Source organism: Chiloscyllium punctatum, chromosome 43 (assembly GCF_047496795.1).
Source record: "Chiloscyllium punctatum isolate Juve2018m chromosome 43, sChiPun1.3, whole genome shotgun sequence".
Classification (NCBI taxonomy): Eukaryota; Metazoa; Chordata; class Chondrichthyes; order Orectolobiformes; family Hemiscylliidae; genus Chiloscyllium; species Chiloscyllium punctatum.
The window spans coordinates 63722811-63739183 of NC_092781.1; the positions used below are offsets into that span (position 1 = coordinate 63722811).

The following is a 16373-nucleotide window of genomic DNA, read 5'->3' on the forward strand; positions in this document are numbered from 1 at the left end:
GCCAGCGACCCGGTACGGGCAGAAGAGACCGTGGTGTCGGCAAATATCTACATGTACCAGGAATCAGCAGATGCAGCAGACAGGGTTGTTCACTTGAAAGACGACAGGGATGCAGATACATTGCGGGGACCCAGATACCCAATCAAATGAATCATCTCACCTCCAAGGACAGTTTGGCAGTTGCCATGGAGAAGCAGGCCCAGCACCCTCAGCGTCTGCTGGCCATGGGCACTATGCTGTACCCCATCACCAATTGCTCCACAGGCTTGTAGTAGAGGTGCCACTTTCTAATCACAAGTAATAGGGACAGTGCCCTGCTGGAGGAGGAGGCACACACAGGTCACACCGAAGACCCAGACTCAAGATATCATTAAAGTGGTTGAGCCTCCACCTCCAAACTGCTGCCCAGTTCTGCTCAGCATTGTCAGTGCTCCCTCAGGCTCGCCAGACAAAAATGCTGAGAGGCTGACTGAACAAACCATTGCAGGGCTCACAGGCTGCAACAATGAGTCCGATCCTTCCTGCCCAACCTAAAAACTGGTATTCATTAAATCTGAGACAAAGAAGGAAAATGAAGTTTAGTGACAAGCGTGACAAACCTCGTACGTTATTTGCTCCTTTTCGATAAGTGGTATCAGCTTGACCTTCCACTTGGCTGTTTCTCTCTCAGTGGAGAGAAGTCTTAGTATAACTGCACCACCATGATGCCCAATGACATGGTCACATCGGACCAACGTGTGTACTGAGAGCTTGGTGTCGCATGTGGAAGGAGGAGGAGCAAGGTTTGCAGAGGTAAGGCTGTGCTGCTCACACCGTCACACCTCATCCAACGACTTGATGGAATCCCTTCCCATCCAAGATTCATTTTATACACCATTGCAGATAGTGTTATCACCCATCCTCTCACACAACTGCAATCTCCCAGACCTCTCAACGCACAGTCCTCAGAGGCGAAGAATTGCAAAGTCTTCTTCCTGAGACAACAGTTCCCAATCCCCGAACTGGTCACTTTGTAGCCAAAGGACTGTTGAAACCAAGTCTCTGGATTGCAGACTCAAGGACAACTCCCCACCTCGGCACCAGACTATGGTTTATCCCCGGACGGGGGACGAGCAAATGCCAGATGCCATCGTTCATGCTCAAGGCCCATACAACTGGAGCCTGTGCATCTTGCCCTGAGATGTTATTTGTTCTGGTCGAACACCATGGTCGTTTATAACCAATCGGAAACAGCATTCATCCTGTCCCTCTCGGAGAGCCATGCTATGTTCCCTTGTAGCCAATGCATTTCGTGAACTTGTCAAGAGAGGAAATTGAATAATGAGACAAGTTTTGCTAGTAAGAAGACTTTTCATAATCAAATAATCCTCTTCCATGTCAATGCTTCAAGTTGTTGGTCACTGCTATAGAAATCAGATCAGTCCTCCTGGGAATAACCCTAAGGACGCTGCTTGGCCCAAATACTGTCCCCGCCAGGCACTCAGCTCCAGTTTGGACCAGCTAGTGGAAAATTCTCCGACATCTTCAAAATCTCTCTTCTACAAGCTGAAGTCCCAATCTGCTTCAAGAAGACCACCATCATCTTCGTAAGTGAGGATACAAAACTCATGCATTGTTCCTTAATGAAGACAGACCAGTGACCTGAGCACAATAATCATGAAGTGCTTCGAAAAGCTGGTGAGGGTCCACATCAATTCCATTCTCCCTGCCTGCCTCAGTCACTTAAAATTTGCCTATTAAAGTAACAGGTCCACAATGGGTGAAATATCTCTCGCCCTGCACACCTTGAACATCTGGACAAGGGCACTTTTGTCAGACTCCTGCTCATTGACTACCCCTCTGCCTTCAACACTCTTATCCTCTCCACATTGAACTCAAAACCCTGTGACATTGGTCATGATTTTATCGTCTGCAACTAGATTCGCAGCTGTCTGAACCACAGATACCAATCATTGAAGATAGGCAACTGCACCTTCTCCCGAATAACCTTCACCATTTGCGTCCCCAAATAATGAATGCTCAACCATTTACTGTACTTCCTTTACACCCACGAATCCCGAACGAACACCAACTATACATTCACTGACGACATCACTGTAACAGGAGGGAAATATGACAACAATGAATGAAAAGGCAGAAGGGAGATAGAGGGATAATTGACGTGGTGCAATGAGAATAGCTTCTCTCTCTCTCTTAATTTTGGTAAAATTAATTAACACGTAATTGACTTCAGAATGAAAGGAGAACAACTCGCTTCCATCTACATCAATGGGAATGAGTTTGAGAGAATGGAAAATTTCAAATTTCCTAGACTGACCATAATGGTCAATCTTTCTGGAAAATACCATGTGTTTACAACAACGCCACTTCTTCCTCAGAGAGCTAGGAATTTTGGCATGTGCACAAGTACCCTCACTAACGTCGGCAGTTGCACCTTTGAGCGCATACTGTCTGGGTCCTGAAGGCCTGGTATGACAACTGCGAAGCTCAGGATCATAACAAACTACAGAAGGTTATGTGCGCAGCCCAGACCATTATGGAATCGAATACTCTATCAATGATCTCCACTTACACATCTCGCTGCCACGAAACGGCAGGCAACATCACCAAGGACCTACCTCACCCCGGTAATGTACTCCTTACATGCATTCCGTCAGGTAGAAGATACTGAAGCTTGAACACATCCACAGGTGCAGGAACAGCTTTTCCCCAGCTGTGATTAGATGGTTATGAGGCTGTCTTGCTCAAATCCTACTGATCTTGCTGACATTGAATTTGCCTTGTGCCCACTCTCTGCAATGTACCATTTGTCCAAGTCTTTTTTGATCTCTTCATCCTCGCAGACTATCATGTGCCTATATTGCTCATAAACAAAGGTTTTCACTGTTGTTCGCGACACGTGACAATACATAAATCAAATCAAATCCGAACCCAGGCACACCGATATTCACAGATTCCGTGTAATTCTGAGAAACTTGAACAAACATTTAGACTAAGAGCTTTAGTGTGAGACTGTGTTCCAAATGAATTTAGATGAAAACTGGATATCGTTTTTCGATCAATATGATTTAATGTGGTTATATTTCTGTCAACACTAGGGTCAATGTCGTACTTCCTGGGCTTTCAGTGCAACTGGTGCCATAGAAGGACAGTGGGCAAAAAGGCATGGCAACCTGGTTTCTCTCAGTGAACAGAATCTGATTGACTGTGGACCCACACCTGGATGCTATGGTTATTCCGCACCGGGCGCCTTTGAGATAGTGATTCAATTTGGAGGCATCAACTCTGCTGAAACTTACCCTTACATAGGAAAGGTAAATCCCCAAGACTTCTCGTAAGATTGTGGTGGAGTCGGGATTCATTCTCATTTCGTTTTATTTTATTTCTTCGGTCCTGTCTGCGTTGGAGTTTATTTTAATTACCTCTTGGTGAAGAGCAACGAAACCTGTGAGTGTGTCGAGCAGCATGGACTCATAACGGAGATAGCCAAGCGAGTTTGGGTTCCTGATGGCTCCTGTCCTGACCATAATTCATGGCTGCTCAGGCGGTGATGAGTCTAAATCCCTGGCAGTGTACATATCCAGTACAGTTTCGTGCAGGCAGCAGATGAGCTCTGTTTTTGTTCATGGCAATATCTGTATCTATCATAGATTCACAAAATTAACTGTGCAGGTGAGTCTGGGATTTTGGTAGCATCTGCATCCAGCACAGATTCATGGAGGTTGGGTGCAAGTGGGTCAGTTTTCTGTCAGTGTCTGCATCCAGCAGAGGTTCATGGAGGCAAAGCGGAGGTGAGTTTTGTTTTCTATCAGTATCTGTATCCAGCTCAGATTCATGGAGGCAGCAAAGGTGAGTTTGGTTTCCTGTCATTACTGCATCCATCATCGATTAATTGAGTCAGAGTGAAGATTAGTTTGGGTTCTGTCAGTATCGCTGGCCAGCGCAAATTCATGGAGAGAGGGGAAATGTGTTTTCGGGTTCCTGTCATGATCTGTACCCAGCACAGATTCATGGAGATTAGGAGAACGTGAGTTTGGGTTCCTGTCAGTGCAGGTCGCCATCACAGATTCATGGAGGAAGCAATGCAGCTTCGGCCCATTACAAGATCCGGCAGCAACTGCAGTGACTGCATTAATAAGCGATATCTAAAGCAGCCTCGTGGTAACAACAGAATCGTGTTTGGACAAATGTCATGCCCAGCAGCATCAGTGCCATCTACTTTACTGATGTCCATCAAGACCTCCTTGTAACCAAGGCATCAGCGGAGTCAAGATGCTGCCAAAGATTGGGCGACTTTCATTCCGACGGTGATAGAGAAGGGGACACATGCCTGACCAGCATGTCCATGATGGAGCAAATAGCAAGGACTATATAATCTTTTCGCACTCGAAGTCATCTCAACCTTATCTTGGAATGCTCTCCTACATCTTGACACAACACCTCGTACAATGTGTCTGAGGAGTTAGGAGTACTTCCATTTCTGTGAACTAATGCTCACCATTCCCACAGTTCAAAGGTGTGGAGGTTGGGGGATTGTCTATGTTAAGCTAACTATAGTGCGCATGGAATTATAGGTTAGGTGTTTCAGCCCTGGGAGACGTAGTGTTCCAGGGATACGGTAGGGCCGAATGGGCACTTTCTACATTCTGTGGATTCTCTGATACTTGGATGTGACGTTCAGCTGAATCAACGGAACATTCAGCATGTTCTGTCCTTCAGACGGGGACGTGCACCATCCACAAAACAGTTAACATCCTAACACAGCGAAGGACAGATCTGAAGAGTCAGGAATAAAGGTAACTATTTTAGTCTGTCTCCTTCTCCCATGTACCCCATTGGGCTGGTCAGTCACTCTAATTTTACATGAAAAGGAACAACTTACGTTTGGACTGTGAGAGATAAGAAGTTATAAACGTTTGATAAGAAATCTTCGAATTATGTGCTCATGTCGTTGGAAGGTCTGTGTGTAAATATGGTCCTTTGTTAAGAGAGATGTTTACTCTTTAGGAGTGTCATTTACCGTGCAACTTGCTGGGTTGACATTTGGCATATTGTGCTGTAATTAAGAAACTTGGCTTGAATCGATACTCAGAAGACTTTTTTGCGTAATTTGCTTTACGGTTGATGTTGTTCTTCCAGAAGCCGTTGTTGTCTTTCTACACATCACAATTGCCTCGAGTATTGGATTTGATTGGGATCAGCCTCTTGCTTGCAAATCCCAGCTCTTTGTCTCAATGCCACACAGTTTCACCTTGTTCTTCAGTTCACTCTTCAAGCACTTACCCCAGCTCTTCCACACTCTCATGTCTGGACTCATTGTAGATGACTTGTGCGTTATTATCCAGGACAGCTGTCGCTTTTGTTTTGGGTTTGTGCCAACACTGTTGAATTGTTCCTGAGGCCACGCAGACTTTAAGTTCATTGTCTGCCTATCCACTCTGTACTCCAAACGCCAGCGTTACATTGGCCAAATAAACAACTGAACGAAAGAAACACTCTCTTCATATGACAGAAATACATGATCTGGTGACTGCGCAGCACTCTAAACTAAACCTATTCTCTGGCTATGTTTTATGGAGTTGATGGCCTCTCAATCACTGGCTGGCAAGTCGACATTGACAGAGTCTCCTCTTTTCATGAAGCGCCAGTGTCCGTATTGTGATTCGGACACTGAGCTGGACAAGAGAAGGGCTTTGCACAAATGACATCACCAAGGAGTGGTCATTACCAGCCAGAGGCCAGTGGCCCTGCTCAACAGGAAGGCAGTAACATTGCGTACAACAAAAACCTGAGGCCTGGTAGTGATCTTGGGTAACAGACCAACAGTAAGTGATTGAGTGAGAGGAGTGGAGGTGACGATCACAACACAGCTTTGTGTAGGAGTGAGTTTAGCTGGGGTGGGGTGTGGTGCAGTAAGGTCACATATCAGCAGGTGTACCCTTCCTCAACTGGTACTTGATATTTCCAGACCCCTAAATCTACAATCAATTCTGAACACATTTGCATGTCGTTTTCCTCTCATGTTGAGCACCTCACTCACCGCTGAATGAATTATATTGGCATTGGTATCAGAACTTCTCAGTATTATAAATTGCCAATTTGGCAGCCTCAGTTTGAACTCCAGCACGAATACTCGGCTTGTGATTCATGACACCTTTAGTCCCTAATTTACACTCCACATTTGGGGAAACGACATGATCTCAAGTGTTAAAGTGAGGATGACACCCCTTTCCATTAAGGCATGACGTGACATCAAGGAGCCCAAGAAAATTTGGAGTGAATGGGAATGGGAAGAAAAAGTTCCTTTAGTTGTCATTATATCGAACACACTGGAAGGTGTTTGCAGTTATTTGATGTCTTTCTGCTCAGGACATGTCGATCGGAGTTCTTCAGTGTAGCCTTCTTGGCAAAGCCATCTTCAGCTGCTTCGTCACTGGTCGTCAATACAAAAGGTACGCAGGGGGAATATCTACACGATTGTCAGCACCATTTGAATTTATCATATTATGAAGAAATCTGTGTCCAATGCGGCAAAGTGTGGACAATATCTCCACTTGCGAAGATAAACTGCAAATAACATTCTTACCAGACAAGTGCCAGACAATGACATAATCCAACATGGGAGAGAATTTAACCACAACTGAATTGCACACTATCAACATCTCTGAAGCCTTTCCATCAACTAAACAAAAGGCAAGGATATGGTGAAATACTTCCACTTCCCTGGATGACTGCAGCTCCGACAACAAAGAAAGAAACAGTTATTTTATTGGTTGTCTCCTACAGACATTAGAAAGATTGGGCAGTAGATCTTGGAAACGTGCAGATATAACAGAATTGCTGATAAGGGTGATTTGAAATTCCACAATATTAATTGGAAAATCCGTGGTGCAGATTATCTGGATGGAGATGATTTTGTTCGGTGTTTCCAGGAAGTATTCCTGACGCAATAAGTAGATATGCCGACTGGGGTGGCCATATTGGATTTGGTGCGAGGCAATTAGCCAGGCCAGGTGCCAGATAACTCAGTGGCAGAGCATTTTGGTGACAGAGAGCACAAATGCCTCAAATATGAGGTCGCCATGGGGAGGAATGGAAACTGACTTTATGAGAGGGAATTTAATCTGGGGACGGGATGTTTTACTGCTCTTAGACAGGACCTGTAGAGTGTACATTAGGAAAAATTGCTTTACGGAAATGCACAACCGAAATGTGGAGCATTTTTTTGCTATGTTGAATAACTTTGTCCCAATGAGACCGGTGTGGAATTGTAAAGGGAAGGAGCCCTGGATGACAAGAGTAGAAGAGGATCTGGCGCATATTTCGAAGATTACAGGGTCGAAAGGAAAGAACGCAAAAATGGACTGCGGAAAACTGGTTGGGGGCATGAGAAAGCCCTGGCGGGAAGGATTTGAAAAAAATCCAAATGTTTTGCACACGTTCATTTGGAATAAGAGAATGATCTGAGAGAGCATAAGCTGGATCTAAGCCAGTGGTGGGAACTGAAGCACTGAGCGTGGCGAGGTAGAGAAGAAGCAAAATGAGTTTTTTTGCTATTGTCTTCATGAGACAGAGGGAGCTTGATGTTAGACAGAATACTGTGGAAGAGCTCAATAGGCTTGAGCAGATTGATATTAAGCATGTGGATATGGTGGAAATTCTGGAAAGCATGAGTATGATTAAATCTCGAGGGCCAGATCAGATTTATCCACATTTCCTACGAGATGTGAGGAATTAGGTTACCGCACCTCTGGCAATGATCTTTGAATCCAACCTCTCCATAGTAGTTATTCATGTTTGGAGGGAGGCATATATTGTACTTCTCTTCAGAGAAGTAAATAGGGAAAAAACCTGGAAATTATTGTATGGTAGGTTTACGTCTGTGGTCAGCAAGGTACTGAAAAATGTTCGCAGATATAGGATTTTGGATTGTTTGGTTAAAGATTTTGGATTAAGGAATGTTGTTTTTATATAAATGGCTTGGATAAAGAAGTGGAAGGTAACCAGAGATGTTTACCCAGGAAATTGGCTGTCAGGGGAGAGGTCATACGTTTATGACCACTGGAGAAAGCAAAGGGAAGATATCAGAGGTAGGTTATTTCCACAAAGAGGTTTTGATGCGTGGACTGCACTGCTAGCTTTGTTAGTAAAGTTAAAAACATTAAGAATATTTAAGCGACCGCTGGTCAAGCACATGCACGGCAGCAATTGGAGAGGTGTGTATTTAGGTTGACCCTAGATCAAGATAAATGTTTGGCACAACATTGGGGTCCGAAGGGCCTGCACTGTGCTGCACTGTTCAGTGTTCTATGTTTTTACACTGAGGAGGTTTGACACCATCCAGGACATTCACTCCATTTGTTTGGCATCAAAGCCACAAATATTAATTCCCTCCATTATCATCACAAAGTGATAGCAGTATGTACAATCCACGAGCTACAGCTGTGAAGTGGACTGATGGACTGTAGACAGAACCTTCCAAACCGAAAGTCACTTCCGCCAAGGAGGGTCGTAGGTACAGTTAACACCACTCCCTGCAACATCCACTCAAATCACTCACCATCCCTGCTCAGAAATTTATTGTCATTCCGTCACCGACTTTGGGTCAAAAGCCTTGAACTCCCTCTCGAACAGAATAGTACCGAGCAAAAATTCTGCAAATGTTCTGGAAGGCAACTCATCACACCTTCTCCAAGCCAAGTTTGAATGAACGCTGACACAGTCTGCCACAACTACATTTTAAGCCATCTTGAATTTAAATCTGGGTGTATGTGGCAATTCATCCTGCTACACACACCCACCCATTTCGATATCACTCCCAGTCTCAATTTCACCCCAGAGTTGGCATCATGTTCTGCCCTGTGTCCTGAAACTGAAGTAACTGCAACATTGTTGAGAAGTAATTGAAAATTATTGACAAGAATCTTTACTCCATCAGAGAGTAGCAAAGTCACCACATTTATAATTGTCCAATTTTCGTTTAAACACGGGCATTGAGACCATTCTTTAGACAATCAATATACTCCATCATTTCCAACATGCAAGAATTTACAGAGAGGCCGAGGGGTGCAGGTATGTAATTCCTTGGAAGTGGAGCCGAGGATAGATAGGATGGTGGAGGAGGCATTTGGCATAGTTACCTTTATTGTTCAAAACATTGATACAGGTATTGGGACGTCATATTGCAGCTGAACAGGACATTGGCGAGGCCACTTTTGTAAAACTGTACACACGTTTGGTTGCTCTGTTAAAGGGAGGATGTTGTTAACTTTCACAGGGTGCAGAAAATATTGACAAGGATTTTGCTGGGATTGGGTTGCAGTTATCGGGAGAGACTGAATAGGCTGGGGCTTTTCTCCAAGCGGAGGAACAGAGGCTGAGTTGTGACATTATGAAGGTCTATAAAATCATGAAAGACATGAATCGGGTAAAGAGCAGAATGTTTTAGCCATGGGTTCGGAGTCCAAACCTAGAGAGCAGAGCCTTAAGATGAAAGGGGAAATATCTGAATAGGCACTGAGACTAATACTAATTAATTGTAATCCAATGACTCTAATGATGTCATTATTGACGGTTTGGGAAACGTTTATCTGCATGTGAAGAATTTAATTCACTTCTGTATGATCACAAGTTTCAGATGAGTCGACCGAAAACTGTGAAGAGCCTCAACTCTTTCTAATGTTGTTTCGGTATGAGCTAACTAGATGGTGAGCTTGATTGGGATATTGAGTTGTTAAAGCAAAGTACATTTTTTGTTACTTTCTCACATTTCAAGTCGTTTGTAATACCATTGCTTGGTCTCAGTGTAGAATGTTTCGAATACATTGAGCAATGAACATTAAGTTTGACACAAGAAAACCCTAAAAATGATCTGAGTTGAAACTGTCTCGCGCCGAGTTTCATGTATGTATGGAAAGACCTCCCTGAAGAAGTGGCGGAGGCTGGTACAATTACAAAATTAAAAAGGTACGGTGATGGGTATATGGATTGGAAGTGTTCAGGGCCAAGTGGTCGCAAATGGGATGTGTGACCGGCGTGGACGAGTTAGAACAACAGTTTGTTTTCGTGCTAAGTCACGCAAAATGTGCCTTTTTCTAAACAAATAGTGAACAAATATCGCACAGATTTGGGAAAATAAATTAGCTGCCAAAGTCGGAATGCAGAAACCAGTCAAGCAAAGAAAAAATAACTTTATTATGATCTTAATGAATATTCCTTTTGAACATTTTGTTTAAAATTTAGCATGGAGACTACTGCAGATTTGAATCAGATAAAATTGCTGCTAAAATCACCGACTACAACTGGGTTTGGGGAGGCGAGGCAGCATTGGAACAAGCAGTGAGAGAGATAGGACCGATGACTGCTGTGATTAATGCAAGTCTGAAATCCTTTCAACATTATAAAGGAGGTAAGTCGCAGAGCACTGGATGATGACTTTGAATCAGATTATCGACTGTTCAGGAAAAGATATTAGAAATCATAAATCTACAGACACATTTACTGTCACTATTTTGGTATTAATATTACTGCAAAGTTCACCATGGACCATGACCCTTACCCTTGTCCCTCTCTACACTCCTCCCGTGTTACATGCCGTCCAGTTCTGTCAGATATCATCGAGTTAAAGCTAGACTATGCTACAAGGTGAGATCATGAATGGTAATGAGAAATGGACCTGCTCCCATTCGGAGTGATGCAAATAGGTCAAACGTTGTTCTATAGCTATGAGAACTGACAGTGAGGTGTAACTGTCCTGATGTGCTGCTGAGGACCTGCACATGTCAGCGTTTTATTAATTGTAAATTGAAGACGATACACTCACTGTAGCTGGATTAAGAGGAAGGGCGAGACCTTCGACTTGAAATCTCTTGGCCTCCTGCTGAGAGTCTTTCACTCTCTGCTCCACCTCTTCTCTGAGCAGCTATTTCTATTCTGTTCTTGATCTCCTCTCGTGTGGCGACTCGAGATGACTTGCAAAGACGGTGGTCTGAACAGGGAGGTGGACGCCTGCACAGCTTCCTTGTGATGATGACACAGGTCGTCTCCATTTGAAGGGCCATTCCCTATTGACTCCATCAACATTTCAAATCACGAAACTCTTCTACTGTACAACCCACAATTGGAGACAAACCCGAAAAATACTGAATGCAGAGTGGAGCTCCTTCATTACCCCAGGTGTAGGATTTTGTAAGTTCATAGAATGTGTTAACACACATGGCAGCAAACCGATATTTCACACGGTCAGATACCATGTTCAGTGTCTTCTGCAAATGTCTGGTAAATTATTTCTACACCGAAAATAATCTCAGCAAGATATAAAAACAACAGCAAAAATTATTAAAAAATGGAAGAATGTAATCAAGGTCGGACCTTCAATTAAAAAACAGATAGTCTGCGATTGGGTGGAACAAGGAAATTAAATAAGAAAAGGGATGGTGGTCCAGTGCCAGCCGGAATGGACAGGAGACAATTAAAGAAGGTAAAGAAATGTATGCAGAAAGTTTCAGGGCCTGAGGGAGTGTTATTTTTAAAAAGATCTCGGGGCCCGCGGGAATAGTTCCATGATTTTAGAGTCACACGTCGACAGGGTAGTGGAAGCAGCATTCGTCAGTGCATTGGGTATATGCTTTGGGATGTCATGTTCCAGCTGCAAAAGACATTGGTAAGGCCAGTTTTAGAATTTTATGTTAAAGTCTGGACTTTATGCTGTAAGAAAGATGTTGTTAAATTTGAAAGGATCCAGAAAATATTTACAAGGACTTAGCAAGGGTTGAAGTATTTGAGGGTTAGAGTGAGGCTGAATTGAGTCAAGCTTAGAGTTTTGCTGGAGAATCATAGCAGGTCAGGCAGCATTTGAGGAGGAGGAAAATCAAGTTTCGAGCAAAAGCCCTTCCTGATGAAGTTGATTTTCCTCCCTCCTCAGATGCTGCCTGACCTGCTGTGCATTTCCAGCAGAAGTCTATTCTGGACTCTGATTTCCAGCATCTGTACTCCTCACTTTCGCCCGAAGCTGAGAAGGCTGCAGCCTTGTTTGCTGGTACGACAGATACTGAAGGGTGAGCTTATGGAGGTTCATGAACAATAACGGGTTTGGGACGAATAAAGAGGAGGAGAGTCCAAAACTAGAGGCTGTACGTTTAAGGTGAGAAGGAAAAGATTTAAAGGTATCTGAGGAGCAATATTTTCACACAGAGCATGGTACGTGTCTGGAATGAAATACCAGAGGAAGTGGTGGAGAGTGATACAAATACAACATTAGAAAAGGCATCTGGATGGGTAGATGTATTGGAATGGTTTACAGGAATATTGGCCAAGTGCTGGAAAATAGGACTAGATTGCTTGAGGATATGTGCTCAGCATGGACTATTTCGATCGACCAGTTCGAAGCATTTCTACGCTATAAAAGTCTATGTCTCTGAAGGATGTGCCGAGAGGAAGTGAGAATGGCGGAGGCGATGTCATTGGGAAACATTGATTAAAGTCAACAGACGTAAAGGTGAGGAGTGAGGACGATCAATTTGAAGACAGTTAGTACAAACAGACATGTCAGTGTTCATTAATCAAAGCTAAATTAACACTAATTAAATATTTCACAGATAAACCATTTAATATGTGTCTCCTTACAGGAGTTTACTATGATGAAAATTGCAATGGATATGTAACCGCTGAAGTGCTGGTGGTTGGTTTTGGAATTGAGGATGGAATGAAGTATTGGCTGGTTAAAAACAGGTCCGTACTCTTTGAAATAACAAACACCTGATCACAGACGGAGAAGGGACAGTGGCATGGAATGAATTTCCTGTCTCTTTGCTGCAACCTGTGTATCTGTTCAGCGAGCACGTAACTCTGTGTTTATCTGGAAGTGAATGCTTAATGGTTGTGCTGCCTGAGATGATATCTAAAAACAACGTCAGAGGCAGGTATCCCATCACCAAGTAACGCTGCACTTACAAGTGTACAGTTCTTGTCTGAAGTATTGCTTCGCACAGAGGCAGGCATCAGAGTCTCATTATCCCTGAATCACAACCAGTTTTTAAACTTACCAGTACAAATTACAAACATACGGTTAAAATTAATAGCTATACACAACAAGAGAACACAATTTCCTGGGGAAATGGGCGGCAAAGTCATATCTCAAACCCAACTGTACAACCTGTTCACAGGGAAACAAGGACAAAGCTATAATCACTTGTCACTCGGACACTGATGGGATCAGATTAACAGCCCCAATTCTGGAACGTAGAACATAAATGTGGCAATACCTCCACTGATGCAGGCAGAGTTCCAAGCCCCGACAACAATCTGAGGAAAGAAACTACCACTGACATCTGTCCAATATCTATCTCTGTTGATTTTAAAGCCCCCCTGCCAACCCTCGCCATTCAAGGAAAAAAAAGCCTCTCACTATCCAACCTATCAAATATTTTCATTAACTTATGTGTCTCAATTAATTCACCTGAAACTTTTTCCGAACGAAAACAGCCTTAACTCCCTCAGCTTTTCCTTTTGCTATCTCCCTCCATAACTGGCGAGTTCCCAGTAAATCTCATCTGAACCCGTTCCAAAGCATGCACATTCTTCCTGTAATATGGTGACCAGAAGTGTGCATATTACCCAGAATGTGGTTGCAACAGAGTTTGGTACGGCTTGAAGAATGATCTCCTGTTTCCGAAACTGAATCCCCCTAACAATCAAAGCTAACACACCATATGCCATTCCAATAACCCTATCAACCTGGGAGGCAACATTCAAACATCGATGTACCTCGACACCGAGATCTCTGTGCTCATCTACACAAGCACGAATCTGACCATTCGCCCATTACATTGGATTCTTTCCAAACTGAATCACCTCACACTTTACCGCGTTAAACTGCATTCGCCACCTGTTGTCATAGCTCTGCAGCTTATCTACTTATCTCTGCAATCCATACATCCTTAGTAACTATCCACAACCCCAACAAACTTAATGTCATCCGCATATCAGTCCACCATTCTTCTGTGCTCTCATTCAGATCATTCATATAAAAGTCGACTAACAAAAGTGGATCCGAAACTGATCCTTGCGGTACTTTATTAGTAACTGAACTCTAGAATGAATATTTTCCATCAACTACCACCGTCTGTCTCCTTTCAGCCATTTATTCTTTGAGGCTTCGCTGGCTGCCATCATTACAATCACGGCAGTCAGGTTTGGAAGAAGCAGTCCCATCTTCAGGGCCAGATTGGATACAAAATGTTTGATTAAATAAGTCCTGTGTTTCGGGTGAATACACACACACACACACACACACGCACACACACGCACGCACACACACACACACATTTCTACATGATTTCCCAGAAGAAACAGTATGTGGGTAGCTTATACAAAATACACATTGTTGTTTAATATGGTAGACAGTATTACAGTGTAATGGGTGCTGGAATTGTTTAGTAAAGCTGGAAATGTGATTTGGGCAGGGTAACCGGATATGGAACAAATTTTAAGGCCGAAGTATCCTTGCAGTTTAGGAGACACTGGATAACCTGTGCCCAAATCAACTCATGCTCTGCATACACTCGATCCAGTGGCAGGCAATCTCCAAACGATGATGGTAAAAAAACCTGAGAAAATCTCATCTTCCATAAGGCAAGAAGGAAATCTACAAGAGGCCATATTTCAAGCTCTCACTCGTCCCTATTCACTTTCCCCTTCATATCTACTACAGCTGCAGACCTATCCCTGATATTGATCTCACCTCATGTCATTTTAAATGTTGTAGTGAGTCCATACGTACTGTACTTATCAGCAATTGATGCAAAAGAAAACAATTGTCTCTTTCCAGCCTGATGCAAATTATTCTTTCCAACTCATTATCTAGCTCAGTAATTCCAGAATTCAGTCCCTATAATAATTCCAATTGTATACCAGAGTTAAAACAGCTGCTTCTCCAAATGTGTCCCTTTTATCAGCGTTTTGATTCTAACACCAATCGAATTTCTTATTTTCCAGCTGGGGAACAGACTGGGGTGATGACGGGTACATCAAAATTGCTAAGGATAGAGGTAATCACTGTGAAATTGCCAGTTTTGTGCGGTACCCTATCGTGTAACGAGCCAACTGATAAGACAGAGCTGCATCAATCCCAGCTGAATGAAAACCCGGATCATTTCTGATATTGCTGACTCATTCAAGGACATTGCTTTAATTGTCTGCTGCAAATTTAAAAAGTGAAATAATAACGATTTTTGCACATTTCTACCGCTTCATATAAAACCAATGGCATTGTCTCATTGATACATATAGCCACTGTAAATGATAGAATAAATAAATTCTCCAGCTTGTAGAAGACAATAATCTGCATGTACTGCTGATGACCAACAATATAATAAAGGCTGCCAGCAATCATTTTCAGAGCTTGTTTGTTCCAAAGAATGTATTTAGCTTTGTGCCTAATGAATTGTGTTGACTGCTATGAAATATATTGACCAAACATGTTGTAGACAAATGCACAGAAAATGTGAAGAGTCTGTGTTTTTTGACAACAGCACCGTTACTGAATAAATGCAATGGGGTTGTTGAGGACAATAAGGCTTAATTGAACAGAGTCTAACCGGAAACTCTCCTGGAAACAGGTTAAGCTGGCCAGGCTGTAGAATGGGAGTGTCCCGATGAGATTCAGTTCAGACAAATGCGAATATGCAATTTCACCTATTGATTGGTACTGAATGGAAAAACTGGAAAACTGAGTACTTTAAGTATGACAAAGCAATACTGGTGGAGAATCGTAAATGACAAAAAGAGGTCACACACAGATCTTGTGAATTAGACGAATACTGGTTTATTTCTGACGATATCATGGGCAAGAGATATTGCTAGGAGTGGTACAGCATGGACATACTGCACAGATAATTCCAGGATTCTTTATCCCGTGCTGAAGATACAAATAGTGTGCATAGTTTTACATCCGTGTTCACGTCGTGCATTGTTAATTCCAAGACAATATGAATTAAATTATATTGAATGGAAAACAATGTAATTGTAACAGGGGTGCCCGTTCCTCGTCTAGTGCAGGTGCTCATCTCCAGTATCCTCGTTTCAATTCTTATGCAGGGTGGTGTGCAATCTTCCGTCGTATCAGGTGTCACTCAGTCTAGGGAGGCTTTGTGGAGTTCAGTACTTGAGGAGACTGGGGATGTCCTCTCATCACTTCGATAGAGATGATGCTATTGTGAGCTAGGAATACTGTTGTCAGATCATCTCAGGAGTGTATTCATTGAGTCTGGAAGCTGTTTAGAAAATGGCTTGTTTTGCTGTTTTATTACTGAGCTCGTTGTAGTCAAGTTGAGGTATTTTGCGTATGTTGTGTTTAGTTAATAACCGACATGGCT

The 16373-nt window shown here is 43.0% G+C and overlaps 1 protein-coding gene across 1 annotated transcript; it reads left to right on the plus strand.

Annotated features, from left to right (window-relative positions):
• The first annotated feature begins 711 nt into the window (after positions 1–711).
• Positions 712–15390, plus strand: LOC140466552 (procathepsin L-like). The gene is made up of 5 exons (XM_072562027.1): positions 712–792; positions 3099–3314; positions 10243–10408; positions 12627–12729; positions 14995–15390. The coding sequence occupies exons 1-5, from the start codon at positions 712–714 to the stop codon at positions 15092–15094; spliced, it is 666 nt and encodes a 221-aa protein (XP_072418128.1). The 3' UTR covers positions 15095–15390.
• Positions 15391–16373: the final 983 nt, after the last annotated feature.

Coding starts and splice junctions, on each gene's coding strand:
- LOC140466552 (XM_072562027.1), top strand. CDS start 712: ATGACATGGTCACATCGGACCAACGTGTGTACTGAGAGCTTGGTGTCG. Junction 3,315..10,242: donor CTTACCCTTACATAGGAAAG/GTAAATCCCCAA, acceptor TTTAAAATTTAG/CATGGAGACTACTGCAGATT. Junction 12,730..14,994: donor TATTGGCTGGTTAAAAACAG/GTCCGTACTCTT, acceptor CTTATTTTCCAG/CTGGGGAACAGACTGGGGTG.